The sequence below is a fragment of the Etheostoma cragini genome, chromosome 17 (assembly GCF_013103735.1).
Source record: "Etheostoma cragini isolate CJK2018 chromosome 17, CSU_Ecrag_1.0, whole genome shotgun sequence".
NCBI lineage: Eukaryota > Metazoa > Chordata > Actinopteri > Perciformes > Percidae > Etheostoma > Etheostoma cragini.
In genome coordinates this window covers 5,583,432-5,603,571 of record NC_048423.1, presented here as the reverse complement: position 1 = coordinate 5,603,571, position 20,140 = coordinate 5,583,432, and the positions used below count along the sequence as shown (strand labels likewise).

The 20,140-nt window shown below is 39.6% G+C and overlaps 1 protein-coding gene across 7 annotated transcripts in view; it reads left to right on the top strand.

Moving 5' to 3' along the window:
* Positions 1-20,140, top strand: part of LOC117960090 (girdin-like) — a 64,975-nt gene that overhangs the window by 9,426 nt on the left and 35,409 nt on the right. For all 7 annotated transcript variants that reach the window (XR_004660065.1, XM_034897653.1, XM_034897652.1 and 4 more), the window contains exons 3-4: positions 1,674-1,782; positions 15,326-15,395. Coding sequence is in view for 6 of the 7 variants with exons in the window: in XM_034897653.1 (XP_034753544.1) it covers positions 1,674-1,782; positions 15,326-15,395 (179 nt within the window). In the remaining variant the exon portion in view is untranslated. The remainder of the gene's footprint in view (positions 1-1,673; positions 1,783-15,325; positions 15,396-20,140) is intronic.

Below are 20,140 nucleotides of genomic sequence, written 5' to 3'. Positions count from 1 at the left end.
CTTGGAGCATGTTGACCCTCATATATATAGGTCATGGGATGAACATGCTTTGAAGTCTGAAGTGCATATCATGAAAAAGAAAGCTGCTCTTTAACAGTGTGGGTGTAAGGCTCTACAAATGTCAATGCAATACACGAGTAGTATTGTTTTCCCAGACAATCCCAGAGCAAGTGTATCATAAATTAATTAGAGGGTAGTTGTTTTTTTGGCGAGGTGGATGGGACTTTTCCTAGTTTTCCTTCTTGGACTTGATGAATGGTACAAAGCATGACTGTGACTGTCAAAACATGTGGCTAACCATTTAAAAAAATGTATGCCCATACGAACAGTCAAATTCATGTTCCTTTGACTCAGATAGATACAAATCCTGTTAATCTTGATATTTGATTTTTTTTTTTTTTATTGTCAGTTGTGCTGGACTTAACTGTATATTTAATCGGATCCCACTGCCTTGAAACAGATATTTAAAAGATGACAGCAAGTGTCCGCCTTTTAAAGTCTCACTCTGCTAACTCAGGGAAACCAGATCCGCTCTAGGGTTGATGCTTTGTCAACACCTCTGTTGTGTCAAATGGGGAGCCTAATAGGAATGTCCCTCAGGCGATTGATAGATATCATATAAAGGCAGTTTAACTTGTAAGTATACTCAAAATTGCCAATTCAGAAGCTTTTTAATAAATGCCACTCATGCTATCAAAGGTTACAGTCAGGAAACCCTCCTTACATTGCAACTTTACAGATTAAACATAGAAACATTAAAAGCTGACTTCTGATTACATTATAGTTGGCATGTCAATCATCCAAAGAGACAAAAAGACAGACTCACAAATTGCCATCTTTTTTGCATTAGTTAGTTCCACCAATTATTTTGTCACTAACTGGTTGAAGAAGTTTTAGATTAAATGAGGTTTAGCTCTAGTAAATTCAATAGATATGCAAATAGTAGTTTGGATAGTTGTAGATAACAGCGGCTGGGGAGGTGGTACTGTGTGAGTTTGTGGAATGTCTATGAGGCTCACTAAAACATGTTGACACCCGTAATAACATCAGTTGTCATGCATGCTCCTTTTAATGTCCCTTTGGCAACACACTGTTGGATAAACAGGCTATCTCTTCTGCAGGCACTAAGAAGATACTTCTTATCTTTGATTCAAACGGATGAGATAAATGGAGATAATGGCTAAAGATCAGAACTACTGAAATACATGCTCTCTTTACCACGATAAGGGAATTGTCAGTATTTTGAGGTAGCCAACAGTCTGCAGAAGGTCTCTTGTAGAATTGTATGTTCTTTCCAATGTAGCTTCAACATTTAAATGTTTCACAAAGATGTTTGATTTGAGGGGCGGAGAAACTGCCATTAGATTTATATAAGGGGCAGCGTTTCAGTTTTGCTCTGTCTTTGAATGCGTCTGTGTTTTCTTTAACATGTTTATGGCATTGGCCCTACTTGGACAAGGGTCCATTGTCACTGTACTGCTAATGAGTTTAGCCAAACACATGCTTGTTACATCACATAGAGCAACGTAGTGTCAAACTGAAACACAAATGTTTCAGACAACCTAGTAACACATGATTAGAACTAGTTTTAAAGTGTTTATGTCTACTTCTTCAACTGATGATTAGCTTTGCTACAGGCAGATACAATAACAGTATGCCATTTTTTTACACAGAAATCCTAAGGCCACGGTGCAGAGGACCAACAAGAAGGTGAACAATGACGCAACACTGCGCATCCAGAACCTTTCTATTCTCATCAGGCAGATTAAAGCCTACTATCAGGTAAGTTTTCTTTCTGGCTGAACAAGCTGCAAAAGTCAGATATCACATGTACCTCTTTTTGCTTGTTCAAAAGTCAAGGTTGTCCAATAGTGTCCATGTGAAAGTTGAGAGCTGTTTTTCTTTTTCTTTCTTTTTTTGCAGAATCTCTGGGTCAAAATCTTGAAAACTTGCATAAACATGTTCTTACGTGGCTTGGGCTTAAGCTTGGCTCTAATTAAAGCTTTACACTCAGTCCCCATGTTCCCTGAGCTCAGGCATTCAAACAGTAGATTTTTTTTACCCCTTAGGTTACAGTGAAAAAATGCAATCAGACAACAAAGCACATGCCACATACAGACTCTGAGGTATAAACAGAGTGATATGTGTGTGTGTGTGTCTGTGTATGATGTGGCATTGTGACCCCCATCCAGATGCCAGTGAGGGCCCAATAAATATACAGAGACATCAGGAATGTTAAACGCATGAAGCCACTGATCTGCCGCTCCCGCTTTCTCTGATAAATCATTCAATGAATTTGCTTTTCTCTTTGTATCTCAAAAGTTATCTTAAGTAGTCTGTCTTGGATGATAATCCTGATATACTATACGCCTCAATTTGTCTCAGGTTTCACAGAAAGAGAACACAACTACAAAAAGCAGCTCACAGCATTTATATAATGACTTTAAGAGATGTGAAGGTGATATAAGCACACCAAGTCATATGTAGTGAAGTCTTATCTCATGTCCAGTCTGTGTGTACTGCTTAGCATGGTAGTGGCCCATCAGGCCCTGAAACATGTCGCTCTCTCACCACAGTTTAGCATTACATTTACTAAAAGGAAATGATTGAGACGTCAAGAGAAAGTGGAGGAGGAAGTTTGGGGAAGTAAATATGGAGAAAAGATGGCCACCCTGATTTCACAATATCAGAAACTGAACTTGGTGATCTGATTGCATGTGGAAAGCTGTAAATGTGTGAGAGAGTACTGCATTGATATACAGTTGGTCAGGAAAAGGTTGTGTTCATAGTACATTTGTACACATGCATCCTGGACCATCTCTTATCCACATAGTTAACTTTGCAGAGCACACAAATAGCATGCTACATTGTTGATTTGATTTGCCTGTCAAACAACTTTTACATTTTACACCCCATGTCTAACGCTAGATGCCAAATATTCAATCCTAATCTATTTTCCATGTCACTCTGTATGTCCGAGACTGAATAAATCTGAATACATGTAGACGCTATACTGCTGGGCTTGATAGAACATGGTCCTAATTTCTCTGCATCGATCAGATTAATTGAATACCTATACCTATACCTGTATAGCCTCCGATACTGCCTAAAACGCTAGTGTCTGTTTCGGGAAGTACTGGAGTTTATGCACCGATTCGATACCACAAAATAAAGCCCTGAGGAAACATTACGTCAAAGTAGTTAATTTTATGTTCTGTTTCTGTTATAACTGACTGTCAAACTAGATCAAAATAAAAGAAAGTTCCGTGGTATTCATTGTTTGAGAGTTTAACCGCAGGCAGACCAACAACAAATATAGAAATCATATCACATACATACAGGGATAGAAGCATACAGCTGTTAAAACCTAATAAAATATATGACACACTGGTATTGGATCAGAAATCGGTATCGGCCGATATGCAAGTTCAGGTGTCATAATCAGTATCGGGAATAAAAAAACGGTCTCGGACTATCTCTAGTTATTGTGACGTTATATCCTGTAGTGTCATTTTGAAATGTAAGGTGTCAACATTAACAATGTGTGGTGATTTCTGATAGTATTCTACACAGCAATGTCATTTCAAAACAAATCATAACAAACAACCAAATGTCAAGTTGCTGAAAAGTTTTGCAGTTCCTTGGTTTAAATTAAAACATTTTAATTTTTTTTTTAGACTGCTCTCATACTGCTCAAATGCACTGTCAGCTCTTAACTGTTTGTAACTGTTAATCCAATTGTCAAAACCTATGAGCTTAGCAAATTCAACCAATCCACAGAGGTTATGATCTATTACGTTGCTGCTGCAATAGTGTCTCAACTGTGTTTGATAACCACAAATTGAGCATGAGCCAGCATGCTTTTGCGACAGTGCAGTGAGTTTAGGAATGTTATCCTGGCCGAGGAGTAGCCCTGACATATTTCCCACATTTCAGACTAGGACTGTGACCCATATCCTCGGGGGCTGTGGCTGTGCAGAGGCACTTATCACATAATTTGGTATTATTCAGTATGAAATGGAGAAACTGGGAATTTTAGGGCCTACTTTTAGCTGGATCTATGACATCATCTTTGTAACTTGTAGTACTGGAATAAGACAAAACAGTTCTTAAGGTTGTTTTGGTTCTTGTTTATAAGTATATTATATTGTTAATAAAGCTGCTGTTTCTATATCTTAAGTTCCATCTTTAAGTTTGCCGCTGAAGTCAAGTTAAGAGTGTCACTGGTTGGTTAACGGCTATGTTTGATCTAGTTTGCCCTGGTCCTAACATCCTGTTAGCCACTCATCATCTTATTTAAACAATCAGCCAATTGTGAAGACTTTGACGTTCTAATCCTACCAAAGCTCCACTAGGCGCTTAGTGGATGATGAAGAGTTAGTGGATGATGAGATGACAAGAAGGGTTAAAGACATTACCTGGGGGCATCTTCGTTACTCTGTTAGGGACAGGACATTACTGAAAACATTACTGAAAATATGAAAGTCTTTATTGTAAGTATGTGGACATTGTAAACTTTGTGAAAACATTGTAAAATGTAATTAGTTTTCAGCTGCATTTTCAGTACTTTTTTTTTACAGTTTTACTATTGGTTATCACATTTCATTAAAAATGTACTGAATTGAATAGAATCATTGTTTTGTCTTAAAGTTGAGGCAACCTTGGTCGACATGGCCAAAGTGTTCAATGTAAAGTTGTAAAGGGGGAAAAAATTGCAGTTATTTGTTTTGCAGGCATAGACACTTAGTCTACCTTGCAGTTGAGTAATGTGTGTTGTTAGCTTTAGGATGACATTAAACCCAACAGTGAAACTCTTGTTCCTCTATGGTGTTTCGTTAATGTTCTGATTGTAGCTGCATCGCTCTGTTGACCTCCTGGTCACGCTATTGTTCAGCCACTCGTGTCTGCAGTCTCTGCCTCACAGAGACCACCTACAGATTTAAACCCCCCCCATAGTTCCCTGCTGTCCTTGCTGTGTGTCTGTCTGCCCCTTGATGGCCTTTCAGGGACTAAACTATCCACTGAAATTAACAGAATTTTTTTTACTGTAATTTAGACAAAAGACGGTCTATATCATTACATGGTTCTAAGTTGTCTTGTTTACATGGGGCTATACCAGAGGTATACCAGCGTTGCTGTTAAAAACATAAGAGGGGTACTGTATGAAAAGCTACATGCCCTGCATTGTTCAACCAAAATAGACGTCTCAAACATGCTTGAAGGTGAAAGTCAGCTCTTTAACCTTTGTCATTTTTTCAATACATGTAAAATGTCCTGGAGCACAGAGGAAAAACAGCAGGAAATGTGTCTAAATACTTACTTATGGATCACACTGTACCTACTCGCACACAGTTACTGCTTTAAAGTCAAAATGAGCTGGTTCTTATTGGGGTAATGAAGAGGAAAATTGGCTTTGATACGTGGTTTATGGTGGTCTCCTTTTCCTGTGGTTGTTTTGTCGCTTATCGGTTTCAGATTTCCAGAGCCATATGGATGAAGACAGAAGCATTCAGGTCTTAGGCTAATGGACTTAGCAGGTTTTCAATTTGCTATTCTACTCAGCACTTTGAAGGAGGACTTTGAGTAAGTGGAAGTCTTGAATGGTTGGATGCTTCCTGTGATTCAATCATTTGATCTCATGTCAACTCTTTTTAACTAGATTTTCCCAGAATCAGTTGGAAACCACTCCCTAGGTAAGGAACACCACTGTATGTCACAGCTGAATAGTCAGTATGTTTTCTTCATTTGAGCAAAAGAGGACTGAGACAAACCTAAATGCATCAACAGGAGCTGAATTTAATCACAAAAAAGTCTATGTCTAACAGAAGGCTACCGTGAACTAGTGTCCATAGATATGTTTTCTCTTCTATATAAGCTCCATATTTCATTTAGAGTGTCTGGCGAGTCAGCAAGGGCTCCAATTCAATAAAGTCTTCTTCTCCTTCCTCCCAAAGGCTACTCTGGTGTCAAGAAATGACTTATTCATTAACCTTCCTGAACCGTCAGAGGCAGACAGTTGAGGGTGATTCCTCCCCCACCCATTACCTAAACTAGTTTTCTACTCCTCCTCCCTGCCCCTTCACTTCTGTGCGAGATGTAATCCTAGCAGTATGTGTGTGACATTTTCCACATGGGAAACCAGTGGACATGGACTTTGTCTAGAGGTTGTGAAATGTAAATTAGTGCAAGACAAGAATTTCAATAATAACGTTTTTTATTTTATTGCTCTCTTGGGCTGTGTGTGTGTGTGTGTGTGTGTGTGTGCGCGTCTCTTATTGTTCTGGTACAGTAGATTGTGTAGGAGGAGATCAATGTCTAGACAGGCTTTAGGCTTTAACAGCTGTAAGCGTGTGTGTGCGTGTCCGTATGATTTTTATGTTACTTAGGAGCCTGTATGATGATTGTAGTAACGTATTTCATAACCGTTAAGAGTAAATGTTCATGCTAACAACTATCTCATTTCTGTTTTCTGACTAGGTTATTGACTTTTCCAGTTAATTGGTCATTTTGGTACAGCAGAGTCCCCTGAAGGTTTCATCTTTCTGGCGGTCAGTTCAAATATTGGATGGCCTCCTTTGTAATTTGGTGTGCTTGGTTTGGCATTCTTATTTAAGGTGTAATACTAACTTATTTGGGCTTTTCCTGCTTTTCTCAAAGCTTGCTAATTGAATCCCTTTTACTGGCTTATGAAAATCAGGCTTGGACAGCATCTAGGGCCCTTTATGTCCAAACTATTAATTCAAATTGATTGGATACCTTTTAACAGTTTTATAAAAAAAATGTAACGCTCCAGTGAATGTTATTTAATATAAATGTGTTTTATTGTAGGCTAATGTGCAGTTAAAAGCAACATTTCTCTCGGCTCCCATCCTTTAAAAAGCTAAAGATGGTACTTTTGGAAATAAGAGCAGTTCTGTCCCCTGTTTGCAACTGTTTTGGTTTGGGGTGTGGCGTAAAGGCTGGGTGCTCTGTTTTGACTGTTTAAAGAGTGAGAGAGGGCACCATTCATGCTGAGTGGGTCTTGCCCTAAAGCTTTGCAAGGTTCCTTGGCAGGGCTCTGAGTATAGATAATGTTGGATATGTGATCTGGCCTTTGTTTCATCTGTTATCATCTTTAGGATATGTTGAGACCAGCCGGAGAATAGTTGAATTTTGATGGCCCTGTTTTTCTGACCCGCGATCGAAAATATTCTGAATTGTCATGTGCTAACTTTTTTGTAAGTGTTCTTCCCATTTAAGCATTTCTTCCGATGAAGAATTTAGGAATTCAGCAGGCACAACTTGTGGCTGGTTTGGAGCTTAAGAGACTATCTTTTTTCCATCTTGACCTAAATCCTCACAAAGATGCTCTGTTCCTGGGCTAGAGTTAAGCTGAAACACCAACACACTCTCACTCACATGCATACATGCACCCCACAGTCTGCTGCAACATGCTGCGGCCACGGATGACTGTTGTTTGACTTCATCAAAAATGGAGAGAAGAGAATCCTCGTTATTCTAGCTTTTTCCTCAGGCCGGCAGATATTTTTATCGCCTTCAACTAGAACTTGTTTAAAATACAAATAGTTTTTTTTATAAATGGGTGTTTTTCCAAGGCTGGAATTCCCTGTTGACTTCTTGTCTGGCTGCTCCTTTCAGCATCAGTCATGGGCAAATCAGTTTATTAGGGCATGTGCTTGTAGCTGCAGGCTTAATGTGTGTTCTCATGCAGACTCATATGCTAGTTAGTCTGAATATCCTGTTGTTGATGATGGTGCAGCAGCTAACACACATAGCTAACATGCCAGCTAGCCATGTTTTTAAGCAGTCACATATACATGGAGTAGAGTAAAAGGACGTTCAGAGGTGAATTAGTTGGCTCAAGCCATAAAATAAATGTTTTTAAGCTTTTGATCCTTGTTCATTCTTCTTTTTCTGATTTCAAACAACACGGGAAGTATTCCACCGCTGGCTTTCTAGTTAGTCGCTTAATGTAAACAAGCATTCCCTTATCCTGAGACATATTTGTACACAGACATTCCCACTGTTTTGGAGCTTTCGAGGCCTTCATGTTGAGCGCTGTTCTCGTTTACGTTTACACCCAGAACCCTTCACCAGTTGCATCATATAATCACAACCCCGAATGGGAACTGAGCATTGGCTCACCAAAATAACACAGCCTATATTTCTGTATGCACTTACTTTTATACACAGAACTTGTGTAGGGGAATTTGCAGCAGTTATGATTTAGAGTTGGTTCCCATATGTTCAAAGGGATTTATTTTTAGGCATTCACACAGTCGCTGTTTTAGGGGAAGCTAGTTTGGTTCTTCTTTTCAATCACTGAACTAGAGCATGTGGGTTGTGTCCACAACTGCTCTGTTAAAACTTCCAACCTTAAAATTCAAAATTTAAAGAAGTTTGAAGGGGTATACTGTTTTATTTCAGCAGTTGGACCTTTGTATAATACAAAATGTGGATAAAATGATGCCCGTTTGGGGCGAGCTCTAGCTCACCCAGTAGGGTGTGCGTGTGCGCCCCATGTTGTCTGAGTCCTTTGCTGCGGCTCAGGTTCAAATCCCACGGCGCCTCTTTGCATCTCATCCCTTCTCTCTTTTGCCAATTTCCTGTCCATCCGCTGTCAATATCGAATAAAGTTAGAAACACAAAAAATAATCTAAAAAAAAAATCCCTTTTTATAATAATATCAAGGTTGTAACAAGTAAACACATTTACTGTTATCAAACTATCGTTGCAAAAAACAATTATCAATTCCACTCTGCAACTTTACTTCAACAAAGCAGAAACAATCAAACTTAATTTGAATGATGCCTTAAAGCGAGCAATAATTGCATTGACTTTAATTGCATTGAATGGCATCTGTGTGAGTATGTGAACCTGTACTTACAACGTGAAGCAGAGCCCTGGGGTGATGGGGTTGGGGTGGAGGGTCAGGCTTCCCCAGCCCACCTGCCTCCACTTTAAGGCAAGCAGCAGGATCAACCCGTCCAATTGTTCAGCCTCAGGGGTCTGTTGTAAACAGCACTCTAGCTGATAGATAAGAGAGCAAACAAAAGAAACAGAGTACTAATGGCTCGTTTTCTCCTCCTCATGTAAGAGATGATTTGTCCATCTGGCCATCATTAGAGACTGACTGCTGTTCTTTTCAGTGGAGTTTACTGTTAGCCAAGAACAATTGTTGATTTTTTTTTTTTTTTGTTAGGTCAAATCTAATTCATTAGTAGTTTATAACAACTTAAGTCTTATTTCACAACCCGTAATTAGGTTGTGTGATCTATACTAGAACTTGCACAGGGTCATTCCTTATTCTCCATAATTCACAATTTTTTATTTATTTAAAAGCTCTTTTGTCATTCTGCACGGCTTTGTAGACAATGTTGTTTGATCTGTTAGTATTCTACAAGGTAATAGGCATGTTGATAAAACTCTCATGTGGCTACTTGTGACTAGCTTGTATCGATAGACAATTACTCTTTAAATCATTGTTATCTTTGTTAGTCTTAAGAAGAAGAAAAAAAGTGTATCAGAAGAAAGCCTTTAGTCATCCATCCAATAAGTTACCAGAGACATGTTGGACTGCAGTGTGCCAACCCCTTTTGTGTTCTTATGGGTCTATTACAGTTCTAAACAGCCGGAAAAGTTTTCTCTGCATTGATTAAATTCATGGGGATGTAGTGAGATGTGGGTGAGAGTGGTTTCTGTGTTTGTGTTAGATGTGAGAGAAAGCAGAAGTGTGCTCCTTCCTATTTTTGTCGGTAATAATCTTTTCAAGTTCATAATCTTGTGTGTGTGTGTGTGTGTGTGTGTGTGTGTGTGTGTCAGAACCACTAGCAGGGGAATAAACCCATCTCCTCGTTTCTATGGTAACGCTCCATGTCTGCAGAATGGGTGTAATTCAGGATTTGTACGTACACACACACTGAATGACAGTACAATTAGTCCCCTGTTGAAGCTGTGCTGGCAGTGGAACTTGGGCTTGGGTGGGTAGATGGGAAAGAGTAGTAAGGAGGTGTGTGTGTGTGTGTGTGTGTGTGTGTGTGTGTGTGTGTGTGTGTGTGTGTGTGTGTGTGTGTGTGTGTGTGTGTGTGTGTGTGTTGCAGAGGGCTAGTTTAATAGACCTGTCTTATAACTTTTCCAATGACACCACTTCAACACAAACGTACACACCTACCTACTGTAAGAGCACATGCACTATTTGTCTTAGCATGTCCGTTGCCTTGTATTGCCTTTAAAGGTGTGTGTGTGTGTGTGATCTACCAGGTTGATGGGTCAGCAGAATATTATCGGGCTTGTTGAAAGTCCATTCAGTCACATCTAGCCTAAGACAATAGAGTATAGTGCAGACTGATTTTTCAGTCTCATACTTATTTTTAATCAAGATTCCATAGTATATCTATTGCTTAGGTTTTTTAGATCAACAAGTTAGATACATGTTTGTTAAGCTTTACAGATGTACCAAGCTAATTTGAAAATGTTTTGCTCTGCTTACATATACTGTACATTGAGGCTCAAGTCCAATACCGCATCTCTTTGCACAAAATATATTGAATGAGTAAATCCTATTTACAAGCTCCCTTTTAACCAACACCTCATTCTATCAGCTTGTCTGTCTAAATGTCTCTGTGGGATGGAAGATGAGCCAGTGTTGAGGAGCTGTGCATCCTGCTGCAATCAATAATACAGCAATGTAGTGTCAGGATGGGGGGGGAGGGACGTCTCAGCCCTGCGTGCCTGGATTGAAAAGCGCTGGAATCAAAGCTTTATCTCTCTTCCTCTCAAAGCTGCATCTCTTTCTTTTCAGTCTTCCCTTTCCTTCACTATTTCTCTTTCCTCCATCACTCACCCTCTGCAAATTTTGTCTTATTTGAAAATTGAGATTACTGACTCATTCCCATTCCCCATGTGGGAATTGGATATGATTATGGATATGATAGTGAATATTGGAGAGTGTGACTGAGCCAAGGACGTTTCTGCTGTCACAGCTATAGTGAAGCTTCACATTTGAAGGCTATGTGTGTGTGCACGTGCATGCCTGTCAGTGTTTGTAGCACATCACCATGACATGATCAGTGTGGTGATTGGTCTCCCTCCTGCGGTGTCCATCATGTTTTATTTATGAGCGCTAAACTTCCCCAGCTAATCGGCAAGAGGCATATTAGTATACTCTACTTTTAGCTTTATTAGCCTGCAGCTAATCATCAAAGCATGTTATTACCCACATCTTTAAAAAAAACTGTCCTTTAAGTACATGCACTTGGTATTTGACTGGCATCATACTTAAGGTGTTGTATTAATAGTGCATATTAAAATAAATTTGGCATGCCTTATATTTTAGCTTTTACCTCTTCGTTTGGGCTAATTCCTAATTTCTCCAGCTCCCTAAGCAGCCAGAACCCTTTAGTGTGTTGCTAAGAACTGCATTTCTATCCCATATGGCTTAAAATTTCTAAATTGTGCTGCAAACCACTCTTCACACATTGATGGTGCCATGCTCTGCAGGAAAGACAGTGGTCTTCAAAACATCTAGAACTAGCGTCTTGTTCGCATTAGTCTAGTCAAGCTACAATCTGTTATGAATTCAGATACAGGTTACAGGTTAACAATTTGAGAAAATGCATTACAAGCACATGATGTCTGTTTTTCCCCCCCAGAAATCTGCAAGCTTAGTTCAATGGCCCATTGAGAAGGGGAGGAAAGGGAGCAAAGTGGTCCTGAATAGGCATAGTGTTGCACAAAGCCTCTGACTCAGGACTGATCATACCAGCACTGAAGCAAAGCCTTGGATTTGACCCTGCAGTTGGGTTCAGTGGAAAATAAATACTTGAATTCCTAGTATTGTGAACCTGTAGGAATAGTGTTTGGATGGTATGAAAACAAAAAGATTGACTAAAAAGCACAGCCTGAAAATATATGCTTGCACAGCTAACACATGGCTGCCATTTAAGCAGGCAGGTGTGAACATGTGTTGATGGGAATAACTGGGACAGGTGGTTGTGGAGAAGGAGAGAATGTGTGCGTGCGTGCATGTGTGAAGGGACCTTTTTCCTTAAACAATGAGCCATCCGTCTCCCTCATGTTCCCTATCCCATGTTTTGGACTAGTAATGCATGAAATCTATTAGGATTGGTTACAAACAACTCTCTTCTGATAGCGCCATCCTCAAATCTTTCTCTCTGAAACTGATTTAACACACAATCAGGGAGGTGTCCTAAAACTTTAGATATTAGAGCGATTCTAGGCCCCATTGCTTGCTTTGGCTCTTTTTAAAGTTTTGCCCAGACCAGCTGTCATGAGTTCTACATGCTGGATTGGCTTTTCAGCCACACCAAATGCCTGGCTGTGAGATACCAAATGTGTCTCTCTGAGCTATGTTGATTATTCTGTCTGACGCATGTTGTCAATCTGTCTCAGTCCTCAGACATTATGGCTGTTTGGTCATTTCTGACTGGAACTGCCTGGCAGTATTAGTCATCATAGTATCAGGGTTGCCATATGATATTATCATTTTTGATGACTTATTAACAAAGTGTTTTTTCTGTTGAGAGATTTGGAAATGACCATCATAACATCATCAAAACACACCATACCCGCTCTCCCAGCATGCCCAGTACACCAGTGTGACAGAGAGATAGACAGACAAGACAAATGGGGCCAGTGCTCTCATTACCATGAACCCTAACCTTATGAAAAACCATAGCAATCATGCTCATAATTTAATAACTCTGACTGATCAGTGAGACCTAAACTTTGGCCTTGATCTCAGGACATTGAAGTGTCTCGGTGTGTTTGTGTGCGGAGGTTAAAGCACTGTTCTGATCTGCATGATTTTGGTCTCCTCTTGGATACATTTAATGAGAACCTACAAAATGGCTTTTTTTTTATAGTATATACTTTTTTTTTTCTTCCAAGTTCTCATAGTGTTGCAGCAGGTAATTTTCCACTGTCAAGAGTAAGAGATTGTGCCATCTGCTTGAAACCAGATGTGAGTGATGCACTGGAAATCTACCACCCCATTCTCCACTCTTCCTCCAGTGGTTTTCTGTCTCGGCATCAAATCAAACCGCCAACAAAGCTTTACATGACCAAAGGTGTCTGTTGCCTTCTGCTGCAAGCTCTGATAAGGGGGGTATATCTGGAGTTGTTTGCAACTGTACTTAATATATTTCCCCTGACATGGAGAAACAATGACACATGTATGTTTTTCAAACAACAAACACATTGTAAGCATTGTGTAAACAGGAATGTGGGGGGAAAAAAGCCCTGAATCATAGTGTTGAAGATGGATGAAATAATGCAAATTTGATGTTTCATTAAAACGGCAGCTTAAGAGTATAAACATATATGCTTAGAAAACTTTTTCCAGACATTTGCTTTGATTTATAGACAGTATGGTAATATTGAACATATGGTTTAATTTGTCCGGTTAGGGGCTTGTCACCCTACATTTAGAGTCAGAAGCTCATTCATTCAAGGTAAGGTGCTAAATCTCAGACAAGAACATCTCTTTATGAGAAAGTTAATATGTTGCTTTTAGATAAGTCTATGACGCTAAATAAGTATATTCTAGTAAGTAAAGTGTCCTGGGATTTTGAGGTAGATAAGAAATCTATAGAAGATACACTGAACAAAATTATAAATGCAGCACTTTTGTTTTTTAATTTTGTTCATGAGCTGAACACAAAGATCTAAGACTTTTTCAATGTACACAAAAGGCGTAGGATCTGGTGTTATGTTTAGGGTTGGGGGGGAAAAAACAAAAAGCGTTGCATTTATAATTTTGTTCAGTATATGTTGGGTATACAGTTTTGAAGTCTTTGGCTCTGTCAATTAATTTGGTTGCTGCTTTTAAGCATTCTCAAAATAATCACAGATGTTGTTCTATTTATATACCATCAAAACCAGCCAATGATGTCAGATTTCCTGCCCCCTTTACCTCCATCATGAGGTAATGCAATATGTATAGGGCAGATGGTAATGGCGGGAGGGAGGCTTCTGTAAACCCCTTAACTTATATAAGCCTCTTTGTCATGACAAAAGCAGTAACTTGCATAGAATAGTCAAACTGTTGGGTCAGATGAGTTCAAATGGCTCTCTGCCATCAGGTAGACATAAAATATTCAAGTTAGCTGACCTTCTTGTCATTTCTGCTTGAAGAAACCAGCCTTTCTTTTGTGGACGACTGTGGTTTGGACTTGGTTTGAACTACTCTGAAGGTTAAGACTAAACACATATTTTGTCAGGTCATTGATGAGTCATTACTTCCATGTATGATTATAATGCACCACCATACCAAATGGCTATCCTGGTTGTTTTAAAGTGAATACACTTTGTGTCATGTCAGTTATTGCAAAGATTAGGCAACATAATTATGTAAAGACACAAATTCAACTAATGTGTTGTTTCTATTAGCTTGTTTGTGCTCTACTGCAGTGCTCATAATTTGATGATTTTACATAATAGTGTTGATGTTTTGGTTTAAGTCCTGTCCAACCTTACCCGCTGTGTGTCTGCATATGTGCGTGTATACATGTACATATCGGTGCATTTGTCTGCATGAGTGCTGTAAACTGCAGCTCATGGTTTCATTTTGGTTTCATGATTGACATGTGAATAGAGGGGGCCCTGCGGCAAAACCCACACCAGAAATTTAACCCACATAAATACCACTTACACACACACACACACAAATGCGCACACATCGAATGACATCTCCAGTGAAACCAACACTCTGTCCACTAACGGAGACTGATACATTAATTTTTCCGTCCCCTTGGCTGTCTTGATAATATATACTCGCCCACACACTGTAACACTGTAAACACTTATTACACTATTACTGTCTTTGATTAGAGATTAAATTACAGTCTAATACCTGCAGCCTTTCACACTGTCTATATTCTGAATGTAGTGCAGAATCTGGTTGAAATGGGGATTTGCAATGACAACCTCTGCTTTCTTAGGGTTACACACATGTGGAAGGCTGAAGTTCTTCTCATAGTGAGCTTATTATTAGGAGGATGATGCTTACTATTTAATTGCTCCCTGGGGATAAATAAAGTGATTTGAATTGAATTATTGGACTAATAGAATTACAATGATTTTATGTTTGTCCAGCATGTCAACGGAAGATTCAAACACAATCCTAGTCACAAAATCCAAAACACTCAAACTCCTTTTTAATAATTAGATTAGAAGTTAAATCAGAATTGGGCTAGGTCAGGGTCATGTAAATTGTATCTCGCCATATTCAAATTTGTAATTCTTTTAAATGCTAAGTAGTGATCACTCTCTTCTCTCTTTTCTTTTGTATTTCTTTGCGTAACAGGAGACGCTCCAGCAGCTGGTGATGATGCCTTTACCAAACGTGCTGGTACTGGGCCGGAACCCTTTGTCTGGTAAGTGTCTGTGTGCTAAACAATCCAACCACAATGTTTTACAGACTAATCCTTTGACCACTGCTGTGCAGGTTTTAATTTGAGTGTGCTTGGCCTCTAAACATAAGCAACACTAAAAAGTATACCTTAAAAAGTATACCTATCTGCTCCAGGATACTCTTCTTTTTCAATCACATGAGCAGCAAGCGTGCGTACAGTTCATAAGGAGGGCACATGGAATTTTACAGTGCTTTTGTCACTTTAAAATGCAACAATAGACCTCCTTTTTAATTATCCATTGCTTTGATGTTTTCAATTGACTTTCTCTTTGGCTGTAGATTTCATTTTGCAGCCACTTCTTTTCTTTGTGCTCGATAATGAGCTGCCTATTTGACCGTCATTCATAACCCACACATTTTAAAAATGGACTTGATGGCAGAATTAAAAGGGACTTAACAGAAGAATGTGAAATTTGGCAGATTTATGGTGTTAAGGAAAAAACATTTTGGTCACTCAGACAAATTTTGATGTTAAAATGCTTTGGTACCCACATTGTTAGCCAAAAGGCCTTTTATTCTAAAATATTCAAACTATTGCTCCTAACAAGGCACATTTGGAACATTTGATGATATATTGATTCCTTGAACCTCACTGGCTGCAGTCTGTTCAGGAAGGTAATGAGAGCTGGCAGAATTATAAACCATTTTAAGTGCAATCTCATACAGTGGAAAGAGACTTAGTGGTTGGGGTTGAATGTTGCTATTTACCCAAATATGTCTTCTGACAGCATCTTTTATGCATACCATTGTCAAAGAATGGGATTATAAGAAGGAGATGATACTCACTGGTGATAAAGATAAATCGGGGGAATAAAACATGCATGAAAAAACAGTATTATAAATTAGTTCCTAAGAGGGAGAAGCATAACTATACTTCCGCCATTACTCTGAATTGAATGGACCAATTTGCTAAACAGTGACTGGTTTTGAAACATTGTTGAGAAAGGTTAATACTCTGTCGTTTTTTATAAGAACAGCCAAAAGTAAACCACGTTTACTAGTCTAGAGATTTCTTTTATCCATGACTGTTAATTTAACCATTATACAGCTAAAGCTTTGACTTTCTGAACCTTGCTATTTGATATGTCTGATCAGCCATAGTGCAGCGTCAAGTGTTTCAATCAGCTTGACCTCTGTAGCCTGAACTGCTACGTGATAGTCCACTGTGATCTTGATGAAGCCACTGAGGAGAGTAGATAACTAGGAGAAGGCCATCATTTCAGATCATGGTGTGCTGGCTGTGGAAATGAAAGGGTTCTATGGATAAAAAAGAACTATGTAATGGAAAAATTCTTCCTGCCTCCCAGCCTGTATAATATGTTACTGGCCAATAGCCCCCCTTGCCAAACTTTTGCTAAAACCACTTCAAGACATTTGGATTGGTTGTTTTTACTTTTGGAAAAGAGTGCCCACAGATGCATTGCCTTTGTGTGCACCTCTTCAAAGTAAATTGATTCCAGCCTCAGCTGGCAGAGCATGTTGATATGTATACCTTTCTTTTTAAGCAGATGAAATGGCTTCTTAATCCCTGTCCTCCCTCAGCTGCCTTTTTCACACTTTCACCACAGCCATTGCTTTAATTTTTGTCTTTTCATCACTTTTCAATGGTCACAGTTACTTCTTTAATTTTCATGCGGCCCCACAAGGATGAAGGGTAAATAAATGCACAATAGCAGACTGCAGTGAGTATACACACTGTTGTGTTTGACTGGGTTTCTTGCAATGATAACATGGTAACACTGCTTTGCAATACACAGTAAACACAGGTTTTTATAATTATTTTGAATGAGTTCTTATAAGTATTTGTTATACTAATGATAACGACAATTAATAGCATTCTCCAAACTCCTAATCTAGCAATTTTGAAGCCAGTAGGGAATCGTTCATAAACAGAACTCCCAAAATAATGTCTACTGTTTGGATTTGGAAGCAGAGCATTTCTGAAGATCTACCGTACGTACAGCAACTTGAAAATCAAAACAGCCTTACACGTGTCTGAAGTGAATGTTAAGTTGACCCAACATAGACAAGAGTGGAGGCCAGCTCCGGACAAGTGGACCAGAGCAGGCAGAAAGCATAAGACAGCATTCCTCAGGGTTTCTTTTGGCCTTTACCCTCCGGCTTGTCACATAATCAGTCAGTCAGACCAGCGGTGGCTGAGGAGTCTGATTCTCCGGCTCAGCAGCCGCCAGCTGAAAGTCATTGGCCATGTGGCTTTTATTATGCTCTCATTAGGGGGCCGGGTACGACTCTGCGTGCGTGTGTGTGTGTGTGTGTGTTGGTGGATGGGGGAGGGGTGTCTTCAAAACAGTGAACAGTGGTTAATGCACTGCATTATGCCCCCCCCCCCCCCCCGGCTCTGATTTACCTAAATCCGCCTTGTATATACATGCACACTGAGATGCACATGCACACACTCTCTTGTGGATGCAAGTAATTATGCACACTCACTCAGCATGTCCTTGTTGAGTCTGTCTTAAAGCCTGTGAATTTTCAGCAGTGATCTGTTCAGATTTTTTGAAAATTTAAGTCCTTCTCCTCAAAATATGTTTGCAACTATCTCTGTTACTCTCACCCAAAAATATCAGATGTTGATATGTAGGTTCTTCACTCAAGTCTATTGCAGTCATTTTTGTTGTTGTTGCATAAACTCAGTCTGCAACAGACTCTCTCCGCTATTCCTACTGATATACAACACTGCACAGTTGACAGATCACCATATACAAATCTCCGATGCAATCTAGATTTTTGTCTATCTTTTATAAATATATATATATATACATTTAAGCATACATATGGGGCATATGGATGATACAAATCAATATGTAGTCTTAGATAAAGGCATCTCACAATTTTCAGAAATCCTTTTAAACAGTAGCAACAACTAACAGGACACAAGACATATGTTGACAGCTGACAGAAAGCATAACCTGGGGCGGGGTGTGCGCATGCGTGCGTGCGTGCGTTCGTGCGTGCAAACTTTTCTGGTAAAAATAGCAGGCCTGACTTTTTTCTGAACTAAACTGCGTTTCATGCAGGCAAATGTTTTCTGTGTTTATACAGTCCGTGTTCACATTGTTGTGGTGTCCATTGTCTCAGTGAGAAAGAATTGACAGGATTGTTTGTGGGTACGACTTCGAAGATGTAGCCAAAGTGCCGGGTTGGCTCAGTTATGAGACTGAAAAAATGAATATAAACAGGAGAAAATGCCAATTTGACCAATATGTTCTGTTTTTTTTTTGTATTGTATCATTTTTTTGTTATGCTCACCTTTAGCTGGTTGTGTAAAGGCAGACTGTGGAGCGTGTACTGTTGCTGAAGACGCTGACCTCAGCTCCGGGCTGTCTGTCGTTGATGTCACTTGACACTGTTTGTGTTATGAAGCACAAATGCCCTGAAATAATCTGAAAATAAGGTTCAGCCAACTCTGTCCTCTGCTCCAGTGAGATGGGCTGAATATACTCTGGCATGCTGTCAAAGCAATATCAGATTGCTTGTACCAGTCCCACCACTGACAAGCAAGTCATCGGGTCCTCAATGACTCTTTCATCATGGAAGAAGAGAGGGTTGAAGCAGTGGATTGCACATGTATGCAGCCACACAATTGCTTTAGTTTTTTATTCACTCACATCCTCACACAGATAAACAATGGCATTGCAGGAAGAAGGGTTAGTCACTGTCTGTTTGACCTGTTGTTTCTCCCAGGGAGAATAAAGCAGGGAGGAGGGACAGGAGGTGAAAAAGGAGGCCTAGATGAGTGAATGCTGACACTCTGGAGGCGCAGATGATTTGTAACAATGTTGAAAGAAGGAAGGAAGGAAGGAAGGACGGGCGGGTTGGTGGGTGGATGAGTTTTGCTGAGAATAAACGGATGGTTGAAATGAGTATAAGAGGGGAGGACGAGAGGTAGGGAGAAAAGATGCGGCTAGCAGAGAGACTGCTGCGTCTCCTTGAAGCCGCCTTTCTCCTGCTGTTGGAGGGAGATTTCTCTTTTTTTGTTTTCAACCTTGCCTCTTTTACTTCTGCTCTTTCTTGATCTTGGTTTTTCTATATCTATATCCATCCCTTGTGTTTGTGTTGCTTGTGCTCTATGGTGATTTCCCTTTTTTGCCTCTTTTCCTTTCATCTCTCCCTCTTACCGTTTCTCCCTCTTCTTCCCCCGCTCTAGCTGCATAAATTATTTATCCAATGAGGGTTCTTATCTTTTTTACGTTGACTCAGTAGATGAGCTAAATCCCTTCCCTGAGTGGAGTAGGTTCCTATGGCTCTAATATTGGCTCCAATAGTGTACCTTTAAGCCCCGCAGCTGCAAGCGAGAATTACGTTTTATCTACCGTCATCATTTTAGGCCTAAATTTGCTAATATTCTCTCTATAGGCTTATGTCTTTTTATATCGTGAATACAGGTGCTAGTGAGGAATTGTCTAGTGCTGACTAAGCACAAAACAGTGATTGATAGCACACCATCAAAGCATGAATGGAAAAAGGTTTCCATTCCAAACGCAAAAATCTCACTCTTCCATTGAGTTGTGTCCCTGTTAACAACCGGAAAGCCATGTAATTCATGACTTGGTGCTACTTTTTACAATCAGTCCATGCAGGTGCAGTTATTTCAGCAAGTTAGTTATGACTGTTGCAGGAGTGGACCTAATTAAGACGCATTATGCTTTAAAATAAGTAGTTTTTGTCTGACCACGGTCAAAGACA